The sequence below is a fragment of the Natator depressus genome, chromosome 10, assembly GCF_965152275.1.
Source record: "Natator depressus isolate rNatDep1 chromosome 10, rNatDep2.hap1, whole genome shotgun sequence".
Lineage (NCBI taxonomy): Eukaryota > Metazoa > Chordata > Testudines > Cheloniidae > Natator > Natator depressus.
The window spans coordinates 83076714-83104436 of record NC_134243.1 but is presented as its reverse complement, the minus strand read 5'-3'; the positions used below and the strand labels follow the sequence as shown (position 1 = coordinate 83104436).

At 63.8% G+C, this 27723-nt stretch overlaps 1 protein-coding gene and 1 long non-coding RNA gene across 2 annotated transcripts; one reads left to right on the top strand and one right to left on the bottom strand.

Annotated features, from left to right (window-relative positions):
• Positions 1-35: 35 nt before the first annotated feature.
• On the bottom strand, positions 36-15080 carry LOC141994604 (uncharacterized). Its single transcript, XR_012641183.1, has 3 exons — positions 15068-15080; positions 4645-4724; positions 36-255 (listed from the first exon to the last, which is right to left on the bottom strand). It is a non-coding gene; the product is annotated as an uncharacterized LOC141994604 (long non-coding RNA).
• A 3202-nt stretch (positions 15081-18282) lies between these two features.
• On the top strand, positions 18283-25936 carry IDH2 (isocitrate dehydrogenase (NADP(+)) 2). Its single transcript, XM_074966692.1, has 11 exons — positions 18283-18352; positions 20669-20760; positions 21438-21603; positions 22343-22503; positions 22703-22846; positions 23323-23459; positions 23893-24044; positions 24237-24349; positions 24690-24787; positions 25093-25185; positions 25780-25936. Exons 2-11 carry the CDS (start codon positions 20710-20712, stop codon positions 25865-25867), a joined length of 1203 nt encoding a protein of 400 aa, XP_074822793.1. The 5' UTR covers positions 18283-18352; positions 20669-20709; the 3' UTR covers positions 25868-25936.
• The last annotated feature ends 1787 nt before the right edge of the window (positions 25937-27723 follow it).

Here is a 27723-nt window from a genome sequence, read left to right as displayed (position 1 = left end):
ACAAAGCTGGGGAGAGGGTTGCCAACACTTTGGAGAACAGAGCTAAAATTCAGAGGGATCCGGATCAATTGGAGACCTGGGCTATTGACAACACAACGACATTCAACAAGGACCAATGTGAGGTGCTCCACTTTGAGAAGAAAAAACAAACGCACAATTCCAGAGTGGGGGAGAACTGGCCTGGCAGCAGCACGTCTGAGAAGGATCTGGGAGTTGGGGTGGATCACAACCTTGACATGAGTCAGCAATGCGATGCTGTTGCAAAAAAGCCAATGAAATTTGAGGTTGCATTGACAGAGGTACAGAGCATGCAAGTCACGGGAGGAGATAGTTCTGCTCTGCTCAGCTGGAGAACTGTGTCCAACATCGGTCACCAATGCATAGAAAGGACGTGGAGAAACTGGAAAGCATGGGCAGTCAGTGACCCAGCTGTCCAGGGAGGCTAACCGCTGGCCTCACCCCTTGTGCCCAAGACCCTGCCCCTCCCCCCTTCTACCTTTCCCTCCCCTGCAGGAGCCAAAAGCACCCCCTATGCAGTCCTTAAGTATCTAGGGGGTGGGGTAAGGGGGTGTGATCTTTGCAGAGCCCTAGAGGGCAGGTGTGTGCAGGGGTCTGGACACAGAGAATGGCCGACACCCTGTTTCCTGGCAACTGATGGCCTGGCCCTTCCCCCCTGCAAGGTGAGAGCTAAAGGGTTGGAGAACAAAGGAATCCGGTGACCTCCTGGCCCGGGAAAGGGACAAAGCCCAGAGGAGGAGGGGCTGGAGGGAGTTTCAGTTTGGGGCTGGCTGGGACATGGAGTGAAGTGCAGACATGGTTGTCTGGCTCACTGCCCCCCAAAATGGACCCAGCTGAGGGGTCCGGTTCTCTGCACCTACAAGCTCTGGTTTAGACCATGTTCCTGTTGTCTAATAAACCTTCTGTTTTACTGGCTGGCTGAGAGTCACGTCTGACTGCGAAGTTGGGGGGCAGGACCCTCTGGCTTCCCCAGGACCCCACCTGGGCAGACTCGCTGTGGGAAGCGCACGGAGGGACAGAGGAGGATGAATGCTCCGAGGTCAGGCCCAGGAAGGTGGAAGCTGTGAGCTGTGTGTCCTGCAGACAGTCTGCTCCCAAAAAGGAGACTTCCCCAGAATCCTGACTGGCTTTGTAGGGAGCCGTTCCAGAGCATCGCCCAGGGACTCCGTGACACCTTTCCCTTCTCTGCAGGAGCCAAAAGCACCCCCACTGCACACACCCCCCCGCCCCAGCGCCTGGACAGCCCGAGGGCGAGGCCCCAGCCCCGGTGCACCGCAGCCTCGTTGCCCACAGCCCCTGTGTGGCACGGCCACAGTGCCCACAGCCTCGGTGCTGTGGGTGGCCGGGCAGCACGGATGCTGCGCTCCCAGCCCTGGGTCTCAAGGCGTCCCTCAGTCCTGGTGCTCGGGTGGCCAGCCCCTGAGTGCTGCATGGCCTAGCACCAGGCAGCCCCAAGTCCCTGCAGGAGGAACGCTGGCCTGGAGGCGGAGCCACGGCCGGCTGTTTGGGGAGACAGGTTGCCTACAATACCTGCTGCCCATGCTGGAAAGGATCCCGAGGCGAGCGACAAAGATGACAAAGGGAAGGAATGCAGCCATACGAGCAAAGGCTGAAGGAACTGGGTATATTCGGTCTGGAGAAGAAGAGATTAAGGGGAGACAGGATCGCAGTCTTCAGATACTTGAAAGGCTGCCATGAAAGAGATAGAGAAATTTGTTCTCTCTTGCCACAGAGGGCGGGACAAGAGGCAGTGGGTTCAAACTACAGAAGAGCAGGTTTAGATCCAACCTCAGGAAAACCTCCCTCACTGTAAGAGCGGCCATGTCCTTGGCCTTTGCCCACAGGTTCATGGGGGTTGGAGCAACACGCAGGCCAGGGAGCTCCCGGGGCTGTGGGGTGGGGTAGCTGTTGCATGGACCGCACCGGGGTGGGGAGTCACTGTGCAGTGTGCCCTGTGTGAGGGGTTGCCACTGGATGGCTTGTTTGGGGCTGGCTGCAGCTGAGCAGCTCACCAGTTCCCAGGGACACCGCCAGTTGTTGCGTGCAGCTGGCCACGGGAGAGGGGCCGTGGAGGTGCAGCTCAGTGGGAGGTCACTGGGGCCCAGTGCGGGTGGGGTCCCACATACACAAGCCTGTGCTGCCACGCGGGGCAAGGAAGGTTGCTAACATGCAGCCTGGTGGGGAAGCCCTGAGCTATGGGGAGGGGGGACTGTGCCCTGGGCCTGCGTCTTGTCTCCAGCCCAGGACTCTGGGGTGCCACAGATGCTCAGCACATAACGGGCTCGGGAAAATGCTGGTGAAGCTAGGGATGGGGAGGGGACTGGGCTGAAATACGCGGCCCCCTGGGAGGTGGCAGGGAGGGTGCTGCCAGCTCCGGTCCCCCCCTTTGACGTTTAAAGCTGGCAGGCACACCAGGGGCCCTGTGCTAGATCATGTTAATCCAGTTGCTTGTCAGAAAGCTGGGCCCCCCTCCTCTGGGCAGCCCCCTCCGCGGGTGGGCTTGTTGCCAGCTAATTCATGTTCCAGCTCTGGTTCTCTGGCCCTGGGGCTGCCGAAAGCACGGCCCCTCACCTCTAGCAAATAGCTTTGCCTGCAGAGCCCATTGGAGGCAGCACTGTCTAGTGGTTAGAGACAGGCCTCATACCCAGGGATCCCACCATCCCCCTGACGTTCCCTCTGCAGCCCTGGGGGGAGCCCTGCCTCCCAGGGGCCTGTGACTCAGAGTTCATGTTCACTCGGGGTCAGGCGAGGTGAAGGTCTGGTACGGAGATTCCTGCAGCTGCTCTGGAATGGCTTCCCGTCCCAGCCCGACTCTGGCTTAGGGGGAGCGAGAGCTAGTCAGCCCAGCTGCCCTGACTCATTTGCTGGCAATGTGCAGAATCACTTGTTTCTATGTAGGGAAGGCTGAACCGGCTCCAATCATTTGGCTGAGTTGGCAAGATCTCAGCAGCCCAGATGTGCTGCAGGCCGTGTCCTGACTCCACGGGCCCAGTGCCGGGTGGGGGGATTGTGGTAATGGCGGCCGACAGGAGGCAGGGAGTGTCGCTGGGGCGGGGGAGCAGGGTATATATGATCTAATGGGGCTGGGAGCCTCCTGCTGACATCCTGGCTCCTCAGACTTTGCAAAGGTTTCCCCCACTTGCTGCCAGAACAGCCCCTGTGTAGGCCGTCAGTCCTGCTCGGCACCACCATCAGAGAACCTAACTAGCCAGCGCAGTTCACAAGGCCTTGTCCCACCCTGGCTGGTGGGGGGGGCTGAGGTTCCCTGGGAGAGGCAATCCCCTGGGACAGGAGTGGGCAGGGGGCGTCTGTCTGTGTGACTGGCAAAGGGCAGGTGCTGGGTGTCGTGCTCACAGCGATAATGCAAGGCCCTTGGTTCTGACAGAAAGTTAAACAGCAGCGACTAAAGCTGGCCATGCTGTGATCAGCAGGACTGGATATCCACGCCCCGGCGCTGGCTGGGCAGCTCTCTGGGCCAGGCCTGGAGGGACTTCACAAACCCTGCAACATGGGGATGAAATGACTGTGCCAATATTTCAAAAGCATAACTGGGACAAGCTGGATAATTATAGCCAGCCAGTGTGACAGTGACCACAGAGCGTGGAACTGACCTGGGACACACTCGGGAAAGAATATGGGGAGGGCAGCACGACTAATGCCACTTGACATGGTTTTATAGACAACACGGCTTGTCAAAGAAACCTTCTGTCGTACTCGGATGAGAGTATACGTTGGGTTCAAGGTGACTGTGCTGACACAAGATTGCTCAGGGTTCCTTCAGGTATTTGTCTTAGTACCACACAACATGCTGATTACAAAATTAGCTCGATACAAAATCTATACAGCCCATGTGTCCCGGAGTCCCTGGGCGATGCTCTGGAATGGCTCCCTACGAAGCCAGTCAGGACTCTGGGGAAGTCTCCTCTCTGTGAGCAGACTGTCTGCAGGACACACAGCTCACACAGCTTCCACCTTCCTGGGTCTGACCTTGGAGCATTCAGCATCCTCTGCCCCCCCGTGCGCTTCCCACAGCGAGTCCACCCAGGCGGGGTCCTGGGGAAGCCAGAGGGTCCTGCCCCCCAACTCCGCAGTCAGACGGGACTCTCAGCCAGCCAGTAAAACAGAAGGTTTATTAGACGACAGGAACATGGTCTAAAACAGAGTTTGTAGGTACAGAGAACAGGACCCCTCAGCCGGGTCCATTTTGGGGAGCAGTGAGCCAGACAACCACGTCTGCCCTTCACTCCACGTCCCCAGCCAGTCCCAACTGACTCACTCTCCATCCCTCCTCCTCTGGGCTTTGTCCCTTTCCCGGGCCAGGAGGTCTCTGGATTCCTTTGTTCTCCAACCCTTTAGCTCTCACCTTGCAGGGGGGAAGGGCCCCGACCATCAGTGGCCAGGAGACAAAGTTTCGGCCATTTATGTACATTGGCCCTTTGCTCTGCAACAATTACACCCCCTTATCCCACCACCTAGAGACTTAAGAAATGCCTAGGGGAGACTGAGGCACCCCTACAGTATTCAGAGAAAACATTAAGAACAGTCTCGCTTCGTCACACCATGTTAAATGGAGTCAGAACTGGCTGACTGACAATTCTCAAGAAGTAATTGTAAATGGGGACTCACCATCCAGTTAGGTTGTGGCTAGCGGGGCTCTGCAGGGGGCCGGTCTTGGTCCAGTGCTATTCACTAGCTTTCTCGATGACCTGGAAGGAACCATAAAACCACTGCTGGTAAAGTATGCAGATGACAGGCTCTGGGCTGGACAGGTGCAGGGACTGCTGCAGGGGGTCTCTGGCCTGGGCTGGACAGGTCAGACTGGCTGAGCACAATGCTCCTGTCTGATGGGATCTCGCAGCAAGGGCTGGCACAGGAGTGGTTCATGCACTAGGCCCAGCTGTTGCTGCAGAAAGCTGCACAGCCCCCAGCCAGAAAGGAGGTGACAGGCACGTGTCCTTCCCATGGCACTTGGCCGGGTGAGGCTGAGTGGGGGAGAAAGTTTCACAGCAGCCCTGGGGAGGAGAGAGCAGCCGCAAGGAGTGAGCCTGGCTTGGGTTTTATCCTTATACACCCACTGTCCAGAGAGAGCCCGGCTGAGTGGGCAGAGCCCATGCTGGTGCACGCACCCAGAACCCTGCCCTCTCGCCCCCAGCGCTGCCTATTTAGCCTCAGTCCTCCCCCCTCTGCCAAGCGGGTATGGGGGGAGTTCAGCTCTGGGCCCTTCGGCACAGGCTGGCACTGGCTGTAGGCCGGGGGAGTGTTAGGCAGCCTGCTCCCAAGCTCCTCCCTTTGCACTTGACCTACCCCTGCCAGTGCCCCACGCTGTCCACAGCCTGCCTGGGAACGTGAGGGAAGCCTTGTCCTGGGCTCCTAATGTAACCCCCCCACACACTATACACAGGCCCACTGTGACCAGCCTCCTTAACCACCAGGTGTAACAGCTTGAATACTGCGGGCAGATGTGGTCGCCCCATCTCAAAAAAGATATATTGGAATTGGAAAAGGTTCAGAAAAAGGCAACAAAAATTATAAGGGGTATGGAACAGCTTCCATATGAGGAGAGATTAATAAGACTGGGACTTTTCATGTTGGAAAAGAGACGACTACAGGGGGATATGATTGAGGTCTATAAAACTATGACTGGTGTGGAGAAAGTAAATAAGGAAGTGTTATTTACTCCTCATAACACAAGAACTAGGGGTCACCACATGAAATTAACAGGCAGCAGGTTTAAAACAAACAAAAGGAAGTATTTTTTCACAGAACGCACAGTCAACCTGTGGAACTCCTTGACAGAGGATGTTGTGAAGGCCAAGACTATAACAGGGTTCAAAAAAGAACTAGATATGTTCCTGGAGGACAGGTCCACCAATGGCTATTGTGACGATGTGACGCAGCAGGGAGGGGGGAGTGTTGACCTGGGAATGTGCCCTGGGGACGGGAGACCTGAGAGCCTGTTACCTGAGCCAGGAGGGGGAGGAGGAGGTAACACCTCTGCCCAGGAATGTGGACGGAGGCTGCAGCAGGGAACCTGCTGGGTGGGTTTAGTTTCAGTTTGGGGCTGGGTGGAGGACCACAGGGAACCCCAGGGCTGGGGTCTAAGCTCCCTGCTCCCCCAGAAGGACTTGACTGAGGGGTCCTAGGTGTACCCACAAGCTCTGTGTTGGACTGTGTTCCTGTTGTCCAATAAACCTTCTGTTTTACTGGCTGGCTGAGAGTCTCAGTGAATCCCAGGAAGAGGGGTGCAGGGCCTGGACTCCCCCACACTCCGTGACAGCTATTAGCCAGCATGGGCAGGGATGGTGTCCCTAGCCTCTGTTTGCCAGAAGCTGGGAATGGGTGACAGGGGATGGATCACTTGATGACTCCGGGTTCTGTTCATTCCCTCTGGGCACGTGGCATTGGCCACTGTTGGAAGACAGGACACTGGGCTAGATGGACCTTTGGTCTGACCCAGTGTGGCCGTTCTGATGTTCTTATGTTAACTATGTGGGGAAAGCAGACAAAGTGAGGACTGGCTGCCACTCAGTCCTCAGCCGCCGCGGAAACCTGCCCAACGCTCTCCAAAGGTGAGCCGGGGGGCTCAGAGTCATCACTCTGCTAGACACTGACAATCACTGACTGAACAGACCTGGATTTACGGCTTCTTACAATGATCTGTAGCCCACTGAGCCCCCCCCTTTTTTGCCCTCAGACTGCAGAGGTGTTAACAGGCCACTGTTTGCTAACTACTTCTGCAAACCCATCTCTTCCCACCGGGGAGGCCTGGAGAAGCACTGGGTGGCTCCATAGCTTCTTGCCTCCCCACCAGAAGTTGGTGCAGTAGAAGACATTACCTCACCCACCTCGTCTCTCCTGCCATAAAGACAGGTGGCTGCCGGCTGTGCTGGATCACAGGGGCTGGGCTGCAGCCCTGGGGCAGGACTGGAGAGACCCAGCACAAACATGACCCTGCCTAGCCGACCCCCTCCCCTCCAGCTGACTGCCGCTCAGCAGGCCTGGGGCAGGGTCTCTCAAGGCACAGACTCATCCCCTCTGTGCTGGGGCTCAGTGCTGGGAGGGCCAGAGATCCCTGCACCACTTCTGGGACCTTAGAGCCATGGCTGCTTCCCCCATGCCTGGGATTCCCAGATCCAGAGGCCAGGAGTTCAGGGCCTGGGACCCTCCTGACCCAATTCCTGCCCCTGAGTGCCAGTGCTGATGAGGGGACACAGTGCTGCTGTCGCACAGTTCACTGCGGTGCTCTGCTCCACCCCTACCCCACCGCACCCTGAGGAGATGGGCAGCTTGGGCGGCCATGAGACCTGGTAACCATGGCTACATGGGGGACGGTGCCACAAGGCTATGGAACTGGTATCTCCCCAGTGTGCCAGCCCCCCACGCGGTCCCACACGTCTGCAAGGGGAGGCCACACGGCCTCCCCGCCTCTGGGCTCCTGCCCTAGCTCTGCCCAGGTGAGCAGAGAGGCCAAGGTTGAGACCGCTCCGACTGGCCTGTGGCAGGGCTCCCCCCAGCCCCACTGCTCTGCCAGGCCATCCCAGGGGAGCTCCTGGGCTCTCGCAGGTGGGTTGCTGGCTGCAGCTCTGGGATGGCTCCCGGCAGTGGGGTGTCTCTGAAACCAGCGGGGCTGGGCACCGTGGGGAGGCCACACCTGAGCTCCCTGAAGCCAGGCTGGGCGGTGTCGGGAGTGCTCCCCGCTCGTCCTCCCTTTCCGCACCCATCAGACCCAGGCGACCCCTGGGGAGAAGGCCCTGAGTCCCCCTGCAGTCAGCCCGGGCAGCACAGGGGCAATGGGCAGCTCGCTGTGCCAGGCTGTGGGGCAGCCAGCCCGGGGCGTGACTGCCCGGGGCAGGGGCTGGGGAGGTGCAGTAGGGTTCCAGTGTGGGCCCTGACCCTCCTGGTGCCATGCTGGGCACAGAGAACAGGCCGCAGAGCACCGGGTGCCCCTCAGTTACGGACAGCAGCGGAGTCAGGGTGGCAGGCCGTGGGAAGCCGACTCCTGCCACAATGGTCCGGCCTGTGCCAACACAGCCTGGCCACAGCGAGCCCCCCAGGGTCCTCGGCTCCCCCTGGCAAGAGGGGCATGGCCTGGGCCACTCCCGCCTTGGCCCTGGGGCTGCAGCTCTTCCCACGTGAAGCTCTTGTCTCCTTGGCATGAGAACCCAGCAGATTCCTTACCCACAGCACAAACCAGCCTGCTCCTGGCCTGAGGGACCTTTGAGTTTCCTCAGGAAAGGGAGCAAAGCCAGGCTCAGAGCAGTCTTAGAGCCACCGCCCCCTAACCACACCTCCCTTGCCCCACAGCCCGTGCCCTGTGCTCCTCCCACATTGTGCCCTCACCAGGGGTCTCCACCAAGGGGCTGGGATGGATAGTGAGGGACTGAGATGCTCGTCAGGCACTGGTAGGATCCGGCTGAGGGTGCAGCATGCAAAGGGGATACCCAGCTCTGTGTACGCAGGAGCTGGCAACCCTGCCACAGGATATGTTCTCGGGCCACCTCGCTCGTTGCCTGGGGACACTTCCCCTCAGCTCCCGGGGCTTCAGGGGGATCGCTCAGTCTGTGATGCTGGGGACCCCGGATCCGAGCCCAGCTCTGGGTACCTCACACCCCTCGGCCCCGGATCCGAGCCCAGCTCTGGGCAGCTCACGCCCCTCGGCCCTGGAGCCGAGCCCAGCTCTGGGTACCTCACGCCCCTCGGCCCCGGATCCGAGCCCAGCTCTGGGTACCTCACGCCCCTCGGCCCCAGAGCCGAGCCCAGCTCTGGGTACCTCACACCCCTTGGCCCCAGATCCGAGCCCAGCCTTGGGCACATCACGCACCACAACCCCAGATCTGAGCCCTGCTCTGGGCACTTCACTCCCCTTGCCCCTGCCAAGCCCGGATTGGAGCCCTGCACTGGACCCTCATCCCTGTGGCTGGTGGCTGCTGTGAAGAAGCCGTCAGTGCTGGGCACTTGACACCTCATGGCTGTAAATAAGACGAGTGCCAAACTGGGCCTGTCAGCGCTAAGGACATGTCTGGGGGATGTTTGCTCTGGGGTGACTGGCTGGGTCACTGGTGCTGCCCCTGGGCAAACAGCCGGAGCTGCCAGGGACAGGGTGCGGCAACCCCGTCTGAGCGCTCCAGGCCACAGGCCCGCGGAAGGTGGAGCAGATGAATGTTACCAGGCCACAAGCTAGGCCAAGGGAGCCGGGTCCCTGTCTGACACCCCGGGAGCCGTTCTCCTCAGACCAGCTCTGACCCCAGGGTTACGACCTGTGGTCTTCAGCTCCGCTCACCCAGCCATGGCGTGATCGTCCCTGCACATGCACGCTCGGTAACCTGCTCACATGCACACCCGTTCACCAACACGCACCCGCAGACACGGGCGTAGGAGTGCACTGCTGTTCGTGAGTCCCATTGCAACGCCGTGCGTGCCATGGGCCCACGCAATCCCCAGCTGCTGCACAGACTTAGCCCAGCACCAGCGATTGCCGACTCCACCACGAGGAGCCAGTGCCTGGGGACCCCTTGTCTCTCAGGCCGTCAAAGGGCAGAGGGGCACAGTTCCCACCGGAGCTGCACCGAGTCCTGGGACTCCATCTCCTGGCTCTGGCAGCTGCCTGAGGAGCTCTGGGGCGCATGAACAGGGCTGGGGCTGACTCTCCCTGCAGCCAGGGCTGGGGGCAACGAGGAGCCCCGAGGGTGCAGCAGGGGGTGAAGCGGTGGGGAGCAGGCCCCACTTTGCACAGCCCCCGGCCAGCCTGGGACCAGCGGGGGAGCAGCGCCCCCTGGTGTGGAGTAGAGGGCTCAGCAACCTGGCACTGGCTCCTGGTCAACACTTCCAGGCTCGGCAGCGTGACTCCGGCAGCCGGGGCACCTAGGTACCAGTAGCCAGATCTCCAGAGGAGCTGGCCCTCTGGGCATCAGGTCTCAGAGTGAGGTGCCCAACTTCATGTGTGGGCATTCGGCCCTTCCCCGGCAGGACTCTGGGGAGTCCAGGTGCAATTGGATCAAAGCTGCAGACCAATGGGGAAAGCCAGGCCAGGCCAGTGGGCTCCTCCCTCGCTTGGGGCACGTGGATCCATCACGACAGCTCCCCTCGGGCTCTGAGCTGCACCGGTCCTAGGCCGGGCGCCTGGACTGGCTGCAGCCTGCTCCCCTGTGCATGCCTGGAAAGGCAGCACCCGCGTGTCGGTCTCATTCCCTGCGGGAGGGCACGAGAAGCCAGAGCTCCAGAGGGAATGGGCTAGAACTGCCCCATGCCGGGGACGTGGCCAGCCCAGGCCTGTGCACTCCATAGTGCCATTCCCCAGAGCCCTAACCCCAGGGAGGGGCAGCAGCAGGATCCCCTGCCCCAGAGTCACAAAGTGGGTGGGGGGCAGGGGGATTGGGGGAGGGGCAATGGGACCTGGGGGTACCTGGGGCATGGGGAAACCAGGTTGCCTCCCACAGCTCCCTCCCCTCCCCTCCCAGGGGGCTCTGGGCAGGCAGGGGCCCAGCAGCGATCAGGGAGGCACACAGGCCACCTGGTTGCTGCCTGAATCAGGCACTAAAGCATCCCTACAGCCAAGCAGCCCCCTCTCAGGGTGTGGGTACCAGGCTGCACCGTGTGAGCATCGATCCAGACCTGAGTCCCAGGAAATGCCCCTCCTGCCCCCTCTCCTCATGGTGCCAGGAGGGTGCCAGGCCCCAGCTGCAAAATGGGGAGGCTCAGCTGGACTCCAATGCACGCACTCAGCTCCAGCAGCCTGGGACCCAGGGGACCAGCACCCAGAGCCTGCCGCAAAGTCACAGCCGTGGCAACCAGCCTCTGCCCGGGGTGCTCCGGCCTCCGCCCTGCCTCTGCACAATGGCCTGCACGGGTGACGCAGGGCAGGGGAGGGCGGGACCAGAGCACCCATGCCCCACAGGGCTCAGGTCCCAGAGTGAGCTGGACCCTAGCAGGGGCACCACGCCGAGAGCTCCCACAGAAACCAGCCTCTGCCCCAGAGGGTAAGGCTCTTCTAACTCGCTAGCCTCATGTTTTGCTACCGCAGAGAGCTGGGACCGTAGGTCAGAGACCAAATTGTCCGAGAGCTGGATCTAGGCAGCAGTTAGAGTAAAGCGAACATGCACGATGTATTCTGTAGCTTTGGGGCCTTCTGCGTGAGGCCGCGCAGTGCTCGCCTGGCTGGTGAACCACTGCTGGCGGAGTAGCTCCTACCCCAGCCTAGATGCTGGCAGCCCAGCTGCTCCCGCTGGCCAGCCCTCCCTCAGGCAAAGCAAGCCATGGGAGCCTGTTCCTCCCGCCGGCAGCAAGCGCGGCCAGGGCGTGGGCTTTTGGAGATTGGCTGCATGTTGACCAGCATGACCTGCAGGACTGAGTTCCTGCCCCACCACGGGGCAGGCGGGTCTGCGGGGCAGGCTGGAAGTCTGTCAGCAAAGCCCAATGCGGGGCCTGCAGGGCAGGGGGAAGAGCAGTCAACAAAGCCCAGTGTGGGGCTGGCGGGCCTGTGGGGCAGGAGGGGGTCTGCAGGGCAGGTCCCAGGGCTGTCAGCAAAGCCCAGTGTGGGGCTGGCGGGCCTGTGGGGCAGGAGGGGGTCTGCAGGGCAGGCCCCAGGGCTGTCAGCAAAGCCCAGCGCCAGCTCTGGCTTGGGCCCCTGGAATTCGCCGGCAGCTGCAAGCCAAGGCAGAGCCAGACCAGCAGTCAGCAATTCCCTTTCTCAGTAAGGCCACTGCTAAAATTAGAGCCCGGGCAGAGCAGAGAGGAGCCTGCGGGGCTGAGACAGGCACCCAGGCCTCTGGCCTAGCAGCAAAGGAAGCTCTCTCCCTCCCTTGGAGGGGGCACCAGCCAGGGGATACTGAGCATTCAAGCTCTTTCATTCACCTTATTTTCTGCCCCCCCCAACACGGATGCTTCAGCAGAACAAGATGGGGACAAGCAGGCAGCTGGTACACCCCAAAGCTACAGCCCTCCTGGAGCGCCCTCCAGCCACAGCTGTGGCACCTGCCTCAATTTCCCTCCTTCAGGGTCCCCAGGAGCTCTACACAGGCTCTCTTGCCTCACTAACACCCTCCGCAGGGCTAGTTTATTACAAAACCTGTGTGCAAAATAGCCTGCAACAAGAGTCTCCAACATGGGCCATTTCTCACACCCTGATATCTAGTCCCTCGAGGCCTCCCACTCCTGCATCTTCACCAGTCCCTAGGCTCGTCATCTCCTGTCCTACTGCCAGGCCAGCCACCTCACCCTTCCAGCCAGAGTGCAGCCCTGCTCTTCCCAGCAGGACCCCCTAGCCCCTCTGCTGCGATCCCTCGCTCCCTTGGCCCTGCCACTGCTCCCAGCCTCCAGCTCCCTGGCTTAGGGACAGCAGCCAGCAACCCCTCCCACAGCTCTCCCGCCTTCCCCCAGGAACCAACTGCAGCTCCCTGCAGTCCCTAGCAGCTCTCACCTGCTGCTCACCCATCCCCAGACAGCCCTGCTCACCTCACTCCCAACTGCTTTCAGGGCCCAGATACCCCTTTTCGAGTCCAACTGGGAGTCACGGGTGGAGGGAGCCTCCAGGCCACACAGGGCTCAGTGCTTGGGGCAGATTCCTGGGAGTGGGAGACAGGTGCATGGGGCTCTCAGCAAACAGGCTGGAGTTTGGCTCGGCCCGAAGGGCCAATGATTGTTTTAAGGGCCATGATCCCCTTGCCCCCTAAAGAGAGACTCATGTTGGAGGGACGGGACTGCCAGCTCTTCCTAGCCCTGGGACTCACACACTATGGGTCCCCAAAGACACCACACTCCCAGGCAGGGCCGGTGCAAGGATATTTTGCGCCCTAGGTGAAACTTCCACCTTGCGCCCCTCCCCTATATATCAAAATCTACTACATTTCATTCTACCTTTAGAATATCTAATTATTGTTATGAATAAAATGCATGAAATTAGAATGGCGGATACTCCACCATACAACTGACAATATCAACATGACAAATGTCAACAACCTACACAGGCATATTCGTACGATAAACAGATACGCTCAGATGCCGAGCAGCCATGCACCATTGGCCCAGAGTGTTCGCGAAATGGTGCAGCAGCGAGCGCCAGAGTCTGAGATCTGAAACAACGCCACAAATATAACTACCCTCAGTCGACAGCCTCCGAACCCGAGTGAACTCGGCTCGGCGCATGGCCTGTCAGAACGGGGGACGGCCGCGCGACGAGGACAACGACGTCCTGGCCACTTTGTACAGTCGTGAAGCAGTAGGCGTGTGCCCGCCACGCAGAGCTGGCGTGGGCTATAGCTGGAACCTACGAGAGAACGACAAGTTAAAATGCAAGTTCAACGATGTTTCTCTTCTCTTTATTCATTCGTTTTCCAGCAATAGTGTAAAAAAAAAATTGGGGGGCATCACTTTTTGGCGCCCCCAAATCTTGGCGTCCTAGGCGGCCACCTAGTTGGCCTAGTGGTTACACCGGCCCTGCTCCCAGGAACATTCTGCCCTCCTCCTGCCTTTAACTGTGGCCTGGTTTGTGGCCGCTCGCTCTGGAGAGCTGTCAGAGCCAGGACCGACGCCGGCCCAGCCCCCCATGCGGGCAGGTTGGAACCTTGTGTCACGGAGTGTGGGGGAGTCCAGGCCCTGCACCCCTCTTCCTGGGATTCACTGAGCCTCTCAGCCAGCCAGTAAAACGGAAGGTTTATTGGACAACAGGAACAAAGTCTAAAACAGAGGTTGTGGGGTACACCCAGGACCCCTCAATCCAGTCCTTCTGGGGGAGTAGGGAGCTTAGACCCCAGCCCTGGGGTTCCCTGTGTTCCTCCACCCAGCCCCAAACTGAAATTAACCCCCCCGCAGCAGGCTCCCTGCAGCAGCCTCTGTCCACATTCCCGGGTAGAGGTGTTACCTCCCCCGCCCCCTCCCCGCTCAGGTGACAGGCTCTCAGGTCTCCCATCCCCAGTGAAACTCCCCTGCCCCATTCCCAGGTCAACACTCCCGCTGCGTCACACTTTGGGCTCCAGGACTCTGGGAAGCTGTTGCAGCCGCGTGACCGAAGTGAGGCTGCGAGAATGAGCCATTCCTGGGGTGGGCCTCACCCCAGCCATTAGCTGAGGTCTGGGGGCCTAGCAGGAGCCATGTGCAGGGTGCAGAACATGTCGCTGGCACCATGTTACACCTGGGAGCCCCCAGGGTCCGTGACAGGGAACGGTGAAGTCAAGGCCCCTCACTCATGCCCGCAGAACACGCTGCACAGAGACCGGGTGAGCCAGATCACTGCACCGACCCACGGCTGGGAAGGGTCCAGGCTTAGCTCAGGCCTTCAGCAGGCCGGGGTCCTGGCAAGCAGCCGTGTCGCTCACCGGCACCACGCTCCCTTTGGAGGGCTGAGCTCATGTTCCCTCCATAGGGCACCGCTGCTGAGCCCCCCTCACGTCCCAGTGGACGAAAGAGGTAGCTCCAGGCCCACGGCTTGGAGCCTGAAGGGTACCCGGATGCCAGCTCCGCACCAGCCACTGACTCTGTTCTTAGCTCGACAGGGCTCCAGGCAGCAGACAGTGCTGGGGAGGGACCGACCCCAAGGACTTTCCAGAGCAACCCCAGCCATGCCGCCACGTGGAACCACTTGGCCCTGGGCAGGTCACCGGGGACTATGAGATAAGCCAGCGAGCGGCTCCCCTTAGAGCTGCTAAGCTGGAAGGGAGCCAAGGGAAGCGCAGGAGGGCGATTTTGGTTCACCCTCGAACAGGACCCAGGCAGGCTGCGGCCTTCAGCTTTTACTCCTTTCTTATTGCTTGAGAAAGCGAAGGCCGGACGCACCCCCTGCTAGAGCCTGGCTCAGGGCAGGCAGGTGTGTGCAAGCTCCCTCTGCACCGCTCTACTGTGCCCCGTCTAGCCCTGCAGCCCCCGCGACTCCAGCCCCAGGCCCGCCCCACTCCCGGCTGAGGCGCAGTTCTGCAGCCCTCATGCAGTGCGAGGATTTAAACTCAAGACAGTTTCAATATTAGCAGCAGCGACGATGTTTCCCTGGGGTCGCTTCCCCCTCACCCTGCCCAGCTGCCTGCCCTGGGTGCGGAGACTAGCCACCTTGACACCCACTTACCCACCACAGTGTGAGAGCAGCTTCCGGGAAGGGAGAAGATGCCCCCCGGAGCCCCTCCTGCCTGCCCTTGCCACTCTGCCCCTGCCCATTCCCTGGCAGCGAGCAGCACCAACAGCCACAACCCAGCACGTGAGGGCCTGAGCCTGTCCCTGCAGCGGCCTCCCGCCGCCCCCAAGTCCCTGGGTGGGGAGTATGTAGCCAAGCCAGTAGCCACTGCTGGAAGCACCTCGCTGCCTGCCCTTTGTCCCCTGCCTTGATGCTGTTTATTGCTGGCTGCCTGTGTCCTTGGGACGCTCTGTCTGGCAGCAGCTGCTCCCCGACACACTGGCTCTGCACCAGCTCCTCCTGCAGCCAGCTCTGAGGCACCGGAGCCCCATTTTGCAGGGGCAGCTCCCCCGGCTGCCCTGCCCAGCCACGGGGCTGAGAAGCTCTGGGCCGAGCCACTGGGGTAACTTCTGGGGAAGCAGGACCGCGTGGTCAAGCCTAGCGGGGGAGGGGCTGCCTCCTGGAGACTGGGCCTTAGCTGCCAGTCCCAGCCCCAAACCAGACTGTGTCTGCCCCCATGCGGCCCAAGAACCCTTTTCCTCTCAATGTGCAGAGCCCCCATTCAGGCACCCCTGCGCCTGGACATGCCAGCACGGAGCCCAGACGGGCTCCCCGAACCCCCCCCAGCACCGCCGGCACAGGGGCCCCAAGCACGTAGCTGTCGGTAGGAAAGCAGCAGCCCTTGGGGAACGGGCTCCTTGGGGGAGGAGACCCCGCTGAGGAAATGAGCTACTTGCTCCCTGAAGATTAGTGACAAAAGGACAGGTCGTGCACCTGGGGTACTGAGCCCAGCTGCAGACCCCTCAATCCCGGGGCTCTGGACCTGGGTGGGGAGAGTCCCTCTCTTTAGGGCTCTGGGCCATGTCCGGATCCTGCACTCAGCTCTGGGCCCCTCCATCCTCGAGATGCTGCAGCCTGGAGAGCGGTCAGGCGAGCTGGGGTGGCCCGAGGTTTGGGGCCCTGTTCCAGCAGATGTGTGAGGCCCTCAGCAGGGGTGGGGGCACAGAGGCAAGGGCAGGGGGCTGAGAGGTAGGACGCCCATTGCCCCTACTCAGGGCTCCTTGCCAGGAAGGGAACCAGAGACAGGAGATGGAAAGAGCTGAGCTGGGCCAATCTAGGTCGCTATCAGTGGGGCAGGAGCATGGGGCTGGGGAGAGATACAGGCAGGGTGGGCCTGGAGAAGAGACCGGGGGGTGGGGGCTCAGAAGCAGCAGTGAAGGTGTAATGGCGAGGGGGCAGAGGCCCGCCCCATGGTACTGGGGAAGGGTTATGAACAGACTGAAATCACCGGGCAGAGATGGGGTCCTGGTCCCTGTCTCACGGAGACGGGTCTGGGTCTAACTTGGGGAGGGGGATCAGGGTGTGACTGGGGGCTCAGGGTCTACGTCTCCCAGCGGGGCTGGGCCACTCAGCGTCCTGATCTGGGGGAAGTCTCGGGTCTCCCGGCAGGGCAAAGGTGGGTGGGTGGGGGCTTGGGGTCCAGGTCTCCTGGCGGGGGGGGGAGGGGGGACAGAGAGGGGCTTGGTGTCTGGATCTCCTGGAGGGGGGGCAGAGGGGGGCTCAGGGCTCCCGGCGGGTGGGGGGGCAGAGGTGGACTCGGGGTCCGTGTCTCCCGGCGGGGGTAGGCAGAGGGGGTTCGGGTCTCCTGGCGGGGGAAGGAAGAGGGAAGGTCTCGGGACTCCCGGTGGGGGGGGGGGGGGCAAAAGGGGCTCGGGGCTCCCGCGGGAGGCAGAGGGAGGGGCTCGGGGTCTGGGTCTCCCGGCGGGGGGGAAACAGACGGGGGCTCAGGGCTCCCGGGGGGGGGGGAACAGAGGGAGGGGTTCTCGGGGCTCCGAGGGGGGGGCGGCAGAGGGAGGGGTTCTCGGGGCTCCCGGCGGGGAGGAGGCAGAGGGAGGGGTTCTCGGGGCTCCCGGCGGGGAGGAGGCAGAGGGAGGGGCTCAGGGCTCCCGGCGGGGAGGAGGCAGAGGGGGGCTCGGGGCTCCCGGCAGGGGCAGCAGAGGGAGGGGTTCTCGGGGCTCCGAGGGGGGGCAGCAGAAGGAGGGGCTCGGAGCTCCCGGGGGGGGGGCGGCAGAGGGAGGGGTCTGGGGCTCCCGGGGGGGGGGAGGGGACAGAGGGGGGCTCGGGGCTCCCGGCGGGGGGGGCAGAGGGAGGGGTCCGGGGCTCCCGGCGGGGGGGGGGGGAGAGGGGGGCTCGGGGCTCCCGGCGGGGGGGGGGGGAGAGGGGGGCTCGGGGCTCCCGGCGGGGGGGGGCAGAGGGAGGGGTCCGGGGCTCCCGGCGGGGGGGCAGACGGAGGGGGACTCGGGGTTCCCGGCGGGGGCGGCAGAGGGAGGGGTCTGGGGCTCCCGGCGGGGGGGGTGTGCAGAGGGAGGGGCTCAGGGCTCCCGGCGGGGGGGGGCAGAGGGAGGGGGGCTCGGGGCTCCCGGCGGGGGGGGCAGAGGGAGGGGGGCTCGGGGCTCCCGGAGGGGGGGGCAGAGGGAGGGGGGCTCGGGGCTCCCGGAGGGGGGGCAGAGGGAGGGGCTCGGGGCTCCCGGAGGGGGGCAGTAGAGGGAGGGGCTCGGGGCTCCTGGGGGGGGCAGTAGAGGGAGGGGCTCGGGGCTCCCGGCGGGGGGCAGAGGGGGGCTCGGGGCTCCCGGCGGGGGGGGGGCAGAGGGAGGGGTCCGGGGCTCCCGGCGGGGGGGGGGGCAGAGGGAGGGGGGCTCGGGGCTCCCGGCAGGGGGGGCCAGAGGGGGGCTCGGGGCTCCCGGGGGGGGGGGCAGAGGGGGATCCGGGGCTCCCGGCCGGGGGGCGGGCAGAGGGAGGGGTCCGGGGCTCCCGGCGGGGGGGGGCAGAGGGGGGCTCGGAGCTCCGGCGGGGGGGGCAGAGGGGGGCTCGGAGCTCCCTGCGGGGGCGCAGCCAGGCCGCAGGGACACGAGGGCCGAGCGGCCGGCCGGGAACAAAGGCAGCACGTGGCGCACGGAGCAGCCGCGCCGGGGTCCCGGGGCCGGGCGGGGGCCGCGCTCCGCCCCGGGGAGGCGCCGGGCCGCGCTGCCCAATGCGCGGAGGCGCCGGGCCGGGCGGGGCCCGCTCACGTGTCCCGGCCGCCCCGAGTCCGCGGCCGGCGCTGCCCGGCTCCGTGTCCCGCGATGGCCCGGTACCTCGGCGCAGCCCCGGCGCTTTGCCGCGCCGCCGCCCCCGGCCTGAGCCGCCGCCCCGCCGCCGCCCTGGCCCCGGCGCTGGGCGCGCACCAGCCGCGCCGCCACTGTGAGTGCGGGGGCCCGGGGGGCCCGGCCCGGGGGCGGGGGGCCCCAAAGGGCGGAGGCAGCTGCCGGGCGGGTGCGGGAAGCCGGGCCCCCGCGCGAGCGACTCCCCGCCCCACGGGCCCCCCGGCGCCGCCCGGGCCCCCCGGCTGCTCCCGCCCCGCGGCCGGTGACCTTGGGCCGCCTGGGCCTTGTGCTCTGCCGGGCGCCTGGCCCGTCTGCCCGGCTCTGCCCCGCGGAGCGGCGTCGGGTCCCGGGGGCTGCCCGCCCCGTCCGCCCGGCCTCCCCGGCCGGCCTCGTTGCGCGGGGGAGCTGGGTCTCCGCAGCCCTGCCCTGGGAGCGGCCCCTGTGCTCCGAGCCCCCCAGGCGGGCCCGGGGGGGGGTCGGGGACTCCCTGCCCTGGCGTGCGGGTCGACCCAGGGCTTGCGGGAACGCGGGCCGGGGGGCGGCTCCTGCCCAGGGCCCGGCCAGCCCCGGGGCCCCTCCGGCCACGCCGCGTGTCCTGGCGGGGGCAGCGGGCAGCCCGAGCGCGGCTCCCCCGGAGCGTAGCCTGCGAGTGCCGGGGTCCCATCGGCCGTGGCAGCCGGGCCGTGGACATGGGGCGGCAGCAGGTGGGATTCCTGCGGCGTAGCGGGTCTCCGGGCGCGCTGGCTGCGACCTGCTCCCTCCCCGGGAGAGGGCAGGGCGCGGCTCTCGCCCAGGGGCTGCCAGCAGCTGCTTGCCGAGAACGGCTGCAGCTAGCATGGGAGCTCAGTGGGTCAGGCTGGTGCTGGTGCAGACCTGGGGGAGGGGGCCTGCCCTCCTCGGCCTGAGTCTTGCGGTGCAGCTGGGGAAGGGGAGGCCTCGCTCCAGAGCCAAATGGGTCTAATCCGTCCTGGGAGGTCCCTGGGAGCAGTGCTCTAGACAGCCCGGCTAGATCTAGGCTGCAGCGCCGAATGCCTGGGTCCTAGCAGTGTGAGGGGACGCCCATAACCTGCCTTCAGAGCAGGAGACTGTTCTCCGGCCCCTCCGGCTGAGCCCCGGCCTGGGTTCTTGGAGTCCTGGGTTCTTGGAGTCCTGGTGTGACTCAGGGCACCGTGCCTGGCTCTCAGGGCTGCTGTCAGGCCTGCAAATCTAGGTTACTGCTGGCACCCAGCCGGCAGCTCTTTGGGAAGTGTTTGCTTTTGTGAAGCCAGTTCTGGGCTGTTCAGCTTGTGGCCTGTCTGAAAGAACCTGCTCCTCTAAGGTCGTTCAAGGGCGTCGAACCCTTCAGCCTGGCCTAGAGCTCTGGATTTCAAGGCGCAGGAGGGGGAAGAAAGGGGCTTCTGAAAGCCCCTTGTCTGGGCGGCTCCTGCTGTGAATTCTGTTTGTCCCCTCTCCCTCCCCTCCAGTCACCCCTCTGGGCTGTGAAATGGAACAGACCCCTTTGTGCGAGGCTGGCAGTGGGCCCGGAGCTGCCTGGGAAAGTGCTCACCATGCTAATACCCTTTCAGAGCTGGAAAGGCCAGCCCTGGATCTCTCTCCCTGCCGCCATGTGGGTGCCTGGGCCTGTGTGCATTCCCCTGCTCTGCCCAGCCGCGCTGTGTGCTGGAGGCTGGGGATCAGCTGGTTTCTGCTGCAGCTCATCTGCTGGGAGTGGAAGGGCTGGTTTCTAGTCCCTGATTCCTGTGAGGAGGCAGGCCAGCCGCTGCTCTAGAGCGGAGAGCAGGGAGCTGGCAGCAGGCCCTGGCCTGGAGTCAGGATTAGAGTCACAGCGTGCGTTTAATTCACTTTCCCTTTAGACGGGATCAGCTGCCGCCCTGGATCCCAGGCGAGAATGAGCTGCACTTAGAGGGCGTTCGTGTGTCCCTAGGTCACCGCCTAGGCTTACGGAGCAGCGCTTTGCCCTTGGCCTTTGGTGCCAGCTGGTGGTGGGGAGCAGGCGTGATTCTCCCTGCAAGGGTGTGCCCCACGTTTTCCAGGCGGAGTTTGGGCTGGCTGGCTGGGCTCCAGGGGCCTCTGTCCCTGGGTGATACATGCTGCTGGAGGAGCCTGGCAATGGCTTGATGGGATGCCGGGTTCCCTTGGGGCAATTAGAGCTGGATCTGGCCCCTGATCATGGGGGCTTCTCAGTTCAAGGAGCTCTGGCTACAAGCCAGCGTGTTTGAATCAGGATGGGGAATTGCTGAGATAAACCTGGACAGGGCTCCCTTGGCTGGAGGCTGGCGCTGCCCACCTCCCACACGGCCACCGCTCAGTCTCCGCGGCTGGGGGCGGCTTGGGCTGGGCAAATGGCTAGGGTCAGTGGCAGCCTCTGCTCCCAGGTGGCAGGTGCTCTGACAGCCATGATGTTTCTGCCTAGATGCTGACAAACGGATCAAGGTGGCCAAGCCGGTGGTGGAGATGGATGGGGACGAGATGACGCGGATCATCTGGGAGTTCATCAAGGAGAAGGTAGTGTTTGGGGGCAGCAGATGGTCTGCGGGGTGGGAGAGCCCTCCTGCCCCCCGTGGGGCGTCGGACCCAAGCTCTGGGGAGGGGGATGAGACTTGTTTGCCCCCTGATGCTGGGTCCTCTGCAGGCATGGTGACTGGCCAGGTTTCACACGGGCCAGCAGCTCAGCGCCATGCCCCCATCCCTGCTGCCTGTGGGCGAGCTGTCCGCGCCCCTCGCTGCTTCAGCAGCACAAACGTGGCCAGAACGCAGGCTGTGTCTAACCGGCTGGGCCGGTGGGAGCGCCGGGGTTTCTGAAGCTCCCTGGAGAGGATGCAGTCTTGCCTCACGGTCCTGCTGCTGTCCCAGCCAGGAAGCAGGTGTCTGAGAACCACCCCCCTGTGGGCTTTGCAGCTTCCTGCGAGTGCGAGAGCCCGGAAGTGGCCCCAGTCGTGGGGCTGGTTCCAACTGTGCTGCGAGGCTGCGGAGGGGAGCGGCAGCTCCAAGGCGACATCCGTGCTTCCTGCGCTCAGCCCCAGCGCGTCTGTACTGGGTGGGTGTGGCTCCAGGAGCAGCGTTCCCAGCCCTGGGGCAGCTCGGACACAGCCAGCTCTGCTGCCCCCCTCCCTGCGCGCCAGTGTGGTCTGGGCGCAGTGCCCCTCACTCTGGGCATGCCCTTTCTCCACCTTGCCCTCCAGCTGATCCTGCCCAACGTCGATGTGCAGCTGAAGTACTTCGACCTGGGCCTGCCGAACCGGGACCAGACAGACGACCAGGTCACCATTGACTCGGCGCTGGCTACCCAGAAGTACAGCGTGGCCGTGAAGTGTGCCACCATCACGCCCGATGAAGCCAGAGTGGAAGGTGCAGAGGGCAGGCTGCCAGGGAGGGGGGTGAGGTTACTCCTGGGACAGGCGCTGCAGTGGCAGGGGACCCTGGGCAGCGAGCCCAGACCTCACTGAGCACAGGAGGAGATGGAGTAAGGCTCAGACTCCATGTGAGCTGGGCTTTGGGGGCTGGGCTGGGCTGGGCTGCTCTCTGTGGGGCACTTACCCCCCTCCCCCTTGTCTGCATTCCCTGCTCCTGGCAGCCCCTTGGGTGTGTGAATCTTGCTGTACTCGCTCCTGGGGCCTGTGCAGGGGCAGCTCCAGCCTCTGGGTTTTGGTGCCGCCCAGCGCCCCTGGCTGGGGCAGGCATCGGCATCTCTGCTCTGCCTCCTGGCTGGGTCCCAGCACTGACCTCGGCGCAGACAGATGCCGCGGTTCTAGCAGCCCCTGGGCGTCACGACACCTTCTCCCCGTGCTGCCCTGTGCTGCCTGGCTCCTTGCCACTCAGTGACACGGGGAGGTCAGGGCTCGCTGGCTGGAGCCGGCCCTCCGAGCAGCAGGGGCTCAGGCGTGAAGGGCTGGCCTGCAGGAGCTGAGCTGTGACCCTGGACCGCAAGACCCCCCCCAGTGTGAGGCGTAGCTCCTGGCTGGCACTGCAGGGGCTGGCATGGGGTTGGGCTGCCAGGGTGCCTAGTGGGGAGGATGCTGTGGAGGGGGTCGTGTGTGGGAGGGGGCTGGGCCCATGGCACGTCTCCCCCCCCCGCCCTTGTTTGTAGAGTTCAAGCTGAAGAAGATGTGGAAGAGCCCCAACGGCACAATCCGAAACATCTTGGGCGGGACCGTCTTCAGGGAGCCCATCGTCTGCAAGAACATTCCCCGCCTGGTCCCGGGCTGGACCAAGCCCATCACCATCGGCAGACACGCCCACGGCGACCAGGTGAGCCTGCCACTGCGGGGCCCTGTGTGGGCCGGGGCGGCTGGACGGCAGCAGGCACCGTGTGCCCATGGCTCAGCAGGGGGCTGGCGTGGGGCCTATGGGGGTGCTGAAGTGGGGGCTGTTGGCAGCGAGTGCAGGGGCGGGCTCGGGGTGGGTGGTTGCCATGGCTGCTGAGCGTAACTCTTTGGCCTGTTTTCAGTACAAGGCCACAGACTTCGTTGTGGACAGGTCCGGCACATTCAAGATGGTGTTCACCCCGAAGGATGGCAGTGCCGTGAAGGAGTGGGAGGTTTACAACTTCCCTGGCGGGGGTGTCGGCATGGGCATGTACAACACGGACGAGGTGAGAGGCGGGCGGGCACAGCCGGGGTGTTCTCCAGTCCTGGCGCTGCAGGGCTGGGGGACGGGAACAACTGATGCTGGCAGCCCCTCTCGGCATGGGGGTGAGGGTTCCCTGTGGGGCTATGCCCTTCCTGGCTAGCAGGATCTCAGCCCGACTCCCCTTATGGCCTAGCACAGCCCTCCACATGCTGCCCGGGGAGCCAGCCCATGGCTGTAATGAAGGGTCTCCTGCCCAGCTGCCTCCTGGGCTGGGGAACGGGCAGAGGCTGTAGGCCGAGTGTGGGAGCCAAGCCCTGGCTGGGGGACGGGCTCCTTCTCTCCCTTGGGCGTTGGCAGTTGGATGAGGCCTGAGCCCATCTGGGGCTGCCTGGAACCGGCCAAAGGCAGCTGCCAAGAGACTCAGCTGCCCCCTCCCTGCCCCGCGGTGCCTGCAGCTGGCGCTGAGGGAGTCACCGGCCGGCCCACACTCCCTTGCAGTCGATCTCCGGCTTCGCGCACAGCTGCTTCCAGTACGCCATCCAGAAGAAGTTGCCCCTGTACATGAGCACCAAGAACACCATCCTCAAGGCCTACGATGGGCGCTTCAAAGACATCTTCCAGGAGATCTTCGACAAGTACGGCCTGACCTGTCCTGAGCCCTCCCTGGGGCTCCCCTGGCGCCGCCCCGCTCCCTACAGCGCCCCTGCCGGGGCTCCCCTGGCGCCGCCCCGCTCCCTACAGCGCCCCTGCCGGGGCTCCCCTGGCGCCGCCCCGCTCCCTACAGCGCCCCTGCCGGGGAGGGCAGGACCAGTGTACTGTACGGTAGCAGCCCTGCAGGAGTGGCTCTATGCAGGTGGGTCCAGGCTGGAGGCCTGGCCCTGGTGCTATTATGTCCAAGGCCCATGAAGCCGATTATAGCCTGTGTCTAGAAGCAGCCGCCCTTGGGCAGATGCAGAGGGGTTTACTGGGTACCCAGCTCTTCCCATCCTGCCTGAGCCGTGGAGGCTCTCTGGGTGCGCTCCGGGGTGGGGGCAGGGGCTCCCGGTGACCGCGCTCTCGGCTCCCCAGGCACTACAAGACGGAGTTTGACAAGCTGAAGATCTGGTATGAGCACCGGCTCATCGATGACATGGTGGCCCAGGTGCTGAAATCCTCCGGCGGCTTCGTCTGGGCCTGTAAGAACTACGACGGTGATGTCCAGTCGGACATCCTGGCCCAAGGTAACGCTGGGTGGGGGGCCACCACAGGGCTCAGCCCCGGGGTTGTGGGGGCCGAGGCCCTCCTGCTCGGCCTGGCTGGGGAGGGCAGCCTTGTGCCCGGGGCACCTCCATGCAGGATCTGCCAGTGCTGCCTTGCCCGGCAGGCCAGGGGCTCCCGGGCTGCTCCTCACTGGACTCTGCTTCGCGCTCTAGGGTTCGGTTCCCTGGGCCTGATGACCTCCGTCTTGGTGTGCCCGGATGGAAAGACCATAGAAGCTGAGGCAGCCCATGGCACTGTCACCCGCCACTACCGGGAGCACCAGAAGGTGGGTGTGTGTCCCCCCCCAAGCACTGCACCTGCTCTGTGAGTGCAGCTGGGCCCCTCCCTGCCCGTGCCCAGTCCAGGGGAGGGGCTTGGCAGTGAGCAGAGAGTCCGTCTTCACACTCTGGATGAGGGAGGGGCTGGGGACTGGCCAGCGTGCCCCTCTGGGGCTGTTTCCCTGCCCTGAGCCTGCCAGGTGTGGGGTGGGATCCAGGGTCTCTCCCGGCAGCTCTGGGTGGGCAGGAGTGTGCACCGCTTGCTGCGGGCTGCCCAGAGCCTCGGGGTGCAGGGCTGGGTCAGTGTCTCCCCGTCACTAGGTGTTCTGATGCTTTGCCCTCCTGCAGGGACGACCCACCAGCACTAACCCCATTGCCAGCATCTTTGCCTGGACGCGTGGCCTGGAGCACAGAGGCAAGCTGGACAGTAACCCGGATCTCATGAAGTAAGCATTGCACCGGAGCAGCAGCCAGCACCAGCCCAGGGCCAGTGCTGCAACTCAGTCTCCTGGAGCCCGGAGCCTTCCCTCAGCTGGCAGGGGGCTGACCCCCTCTTTGGGGCTAATGTCGCCGGTGACTGTACCAGGCCATGGGTCGCTTCTGTGGAAGGAGCCTGGCTGGCCACTGTGTCAGGGTAATGTGGCTCCTTGGCCAGCCCCGAGACCAGAGCCAGGCTTCCAGCAACAGCCTGATCGGTGGGCTGTGGGGAGGGAAGTGGGGTGCAGGCTGTGACCTTGCTGTCTCCCCCCAGGTTTGCTCAGACTCTGGAGAAGGTCTGCGTGGAGACGGTGGAGAGTGGAGCTATGACAAAGGACCTCGCAGGCTGCATCCACGGGCTCAGCAAGTGAGTGACTCACAGGGGGGAGCAGGGGGCTGAGCGCTCTGGGGCCTGGCTCCCTGCTCGGGGAGGTGGGGCTCTGTAGAGCTCCCCCCGCTGCCTGGCTCAGACAGGGCCGCCCCCTTTGCGCTGTTGTCCTCCCACCCGCTCCTCAGGCACCCCTTAGCCGTCCAGCACCCTGGAAAGGCCAGTGCTGCCAGGGGGTGGGTGATACCTTTGTCCCACCTGGCTCTGCAGCATCTGTACCCTGAGCTGTCGGGCTCGTGAGGGTGCTCTTGTGCTGGGAATTGGGACAGGATGGGGTCCCCGTGCCTGGTGTCTCTGGGAGGAGCTGGAGGCTTGACTGTCACACAGCAGGTACAGTGGGGTCCCTGCTCGTGCTGCCATGCAGGACAGGTGGCTGCAGGGGCCTGTCCCCACTCCCCCAGTCCTGCTGCTGGACTCCACAGGGACCTGCTGCAGCTGGCTCAGGGGCTGCCCTTGCTCCCAGCACTGCTGCGAGGCAGGTCCGGCTGCCCGTGCGGGCCAGAGAGGCCAATGAAGGGGCAGCGGGAGAGGCTGCCAGCGCAGTCCCCCCGACCCTCCTCCCTTGTCTTTCAGCGTGAAGCTGAACGAGCACTATGTGAACACGGCGGACTTCCTGGACGCAATCAAGAACAACTTGGACACAGCCCTGGGCAAGCAGTAGAGGCGAGGGGCTGCTCAGGGGTGGGGTGGGGGGGTCCGTCCGTCCGTCCGTGTGCAGCGGCACCAGGGCCGGGCAGTTTACCTCACTAACAGGCTAGGAGCGAACGCTGCTCTGAGCTCAGGGACTGGGCCCAGGAACACTCGGATCCGTTTTTATAACGTGTTTTTTAAAGTATTTCTAGGAGCGTGAGTGCCAGGGGCTTGTGGCCAGGCCTGGCCAGTGCTGCCAGGCGTGTGCTTAATTTATGTAACCTCTGACCTCATGGTGCCAAGTGTAGCTAATAAACCTCTTCACCCTCCTGCTGTCTGCTGCCCAGAAAGGGTTAACAGGTCACTGGCCAGTTGCAGCTGCTGCGCTCCACCGGGCCCCCCCCCCCCCCCCCCGTGGCAAACTCCCCTCTCGGTCCCCCTGGACTGTTACCCCATACTGTATTCACCTCCAGGAAGAGCCCTGCCTGCAGCCCCGCCCCCAGCCAAAGCTGCTCTTTGGACAGGTGCAGGGCCAGGCCAGCAGCCAGGGTGGGGCCTGCCCCCCGGGAAGTCCCACAGCTAAAGGCTGCTGCGTGGAATGACCGGAAACAGCTGTCCCAGCGAGGGAGCTCCAGTGCAGCCCAGAGCTTTGCATGCATGAGCCCAGTGCCTGTGCTGTGCGCGCAATGCAGCGAGGGGAGGAGCTGCACCCTGCTGCTGTCCTCCACTCAGGGACAGGCATGGGCCAGTCACCCAGTCCTCTCTGGCCTCAGCAATCCCCATCTCTGCCTGCGAGGGCTCCGGCGCTGACCTAGAAGAGGCTGTGTAGAGAGTGCGGCAGGGAGCGAGTGGCTGCCTCCTGGGCAGTCAGAGATCCTGCTCCACCTTCCCTCTTCCTGGGCTCAGCAGTGCTTCAGCATGCTTGCTGCAGGCGCTGTCTGGTAAGGGGGGCTAAAGGCGGCTTGCAGCCGGAGGGCTTGCGCCCCGGGCCCTGCGAGGGATGTGGGCCAGCAATGGCACCTAGGGCTCAACTGCCACCTAGTTTTTGGGCAGCTTTATTTGAGAGTCCCTCAGCATTGCTGGGGCAGGGGAAAAGTGACCTCAAAGCTGGAGCTGCCGCTGGCTGAGCTCCACCAGTAAGGACTGGCCTGGGCATTCCTCAGCAGCCCAGCTAGCCTGGCTGTGGGCTAGCACCTGCCCTTCCACCCTTCCCCAGGGAGGGGGCGTTGGCACTGAAGGGGAATGGGGTGAGCTGCATGCTCACCTCCCTGCTGAGGCCTGGTCTTTCTGTGCTTGCACAGAGCCAGGGTCACACTGTCCTGAGCTGGCAGTAGATGGGAAAGTGGCAAAGCCTCTTCCCCTGTGTAAAGCCCTGGAGCCCTTAAAGGAGCAGCTTCCCTGCCTGCAGCCAGCTAGCATAGGGCCTGCCTTGCTTGGGCCATAAGTCCAGCCTTTGCTGGCTGCCCCAAGCACATGCAGGAGGGCAGCATGGAGGCATGGTCTCTGGGTACCTCCCCGCCCCCCAGGCTTCCCTCTCCAGCCCAGCAGCCACTAGCACACTGGGGTTGTTTATAGACAGGAGGCTGGGGGAGGTTACTGGAACCCTTGATGCAGACGCTTCACTGCATCCTCTCCCTGCTGTGCTTTGCTTCCCTAAGCTGCTGTTTCCACACCGTTCCAGCCTCTGCCCTCACTCTGGGACTCACTGGATCTTGCACTTAGGCCAGGGCTGGCTCCCTGGCGTGCTGCTGGGGGACACCCCCCTGGGGCAGGTTCCTGCAGCGATGTTATTCCGGCTGGGCAAGAGAATAAGGGGGTTGTGCTGCAGCCTGGAGTTCCCTATGCTTGTCCGGTAAGAGCCCCTGCCCCAGTGCCTGCCTCACCTGC

Coding starts and splice junctions, on each gene's coding strand:
- IDH2 (XM_074966692.1), top strand. CDS start 20,710: ATGGATGGGGACGAGATGACGCGGATCATCTGGGAGTTCATCAAGGAG. Junction 21,604..22,342: donor CGATGAAGCCAGAGTGGAAG/GTGCAGAGGGCA, acceptor CCTTGTTTGTAG/AGTTCAAGCTGAAGAAGATG. Junction 23,460..23,892: donor TTCCAGGAGATCTTCGACAA/GTACGGCCTGAC, acceptor TCGGCTCCCCAG/GCACTACAAGACGGAGTTTG.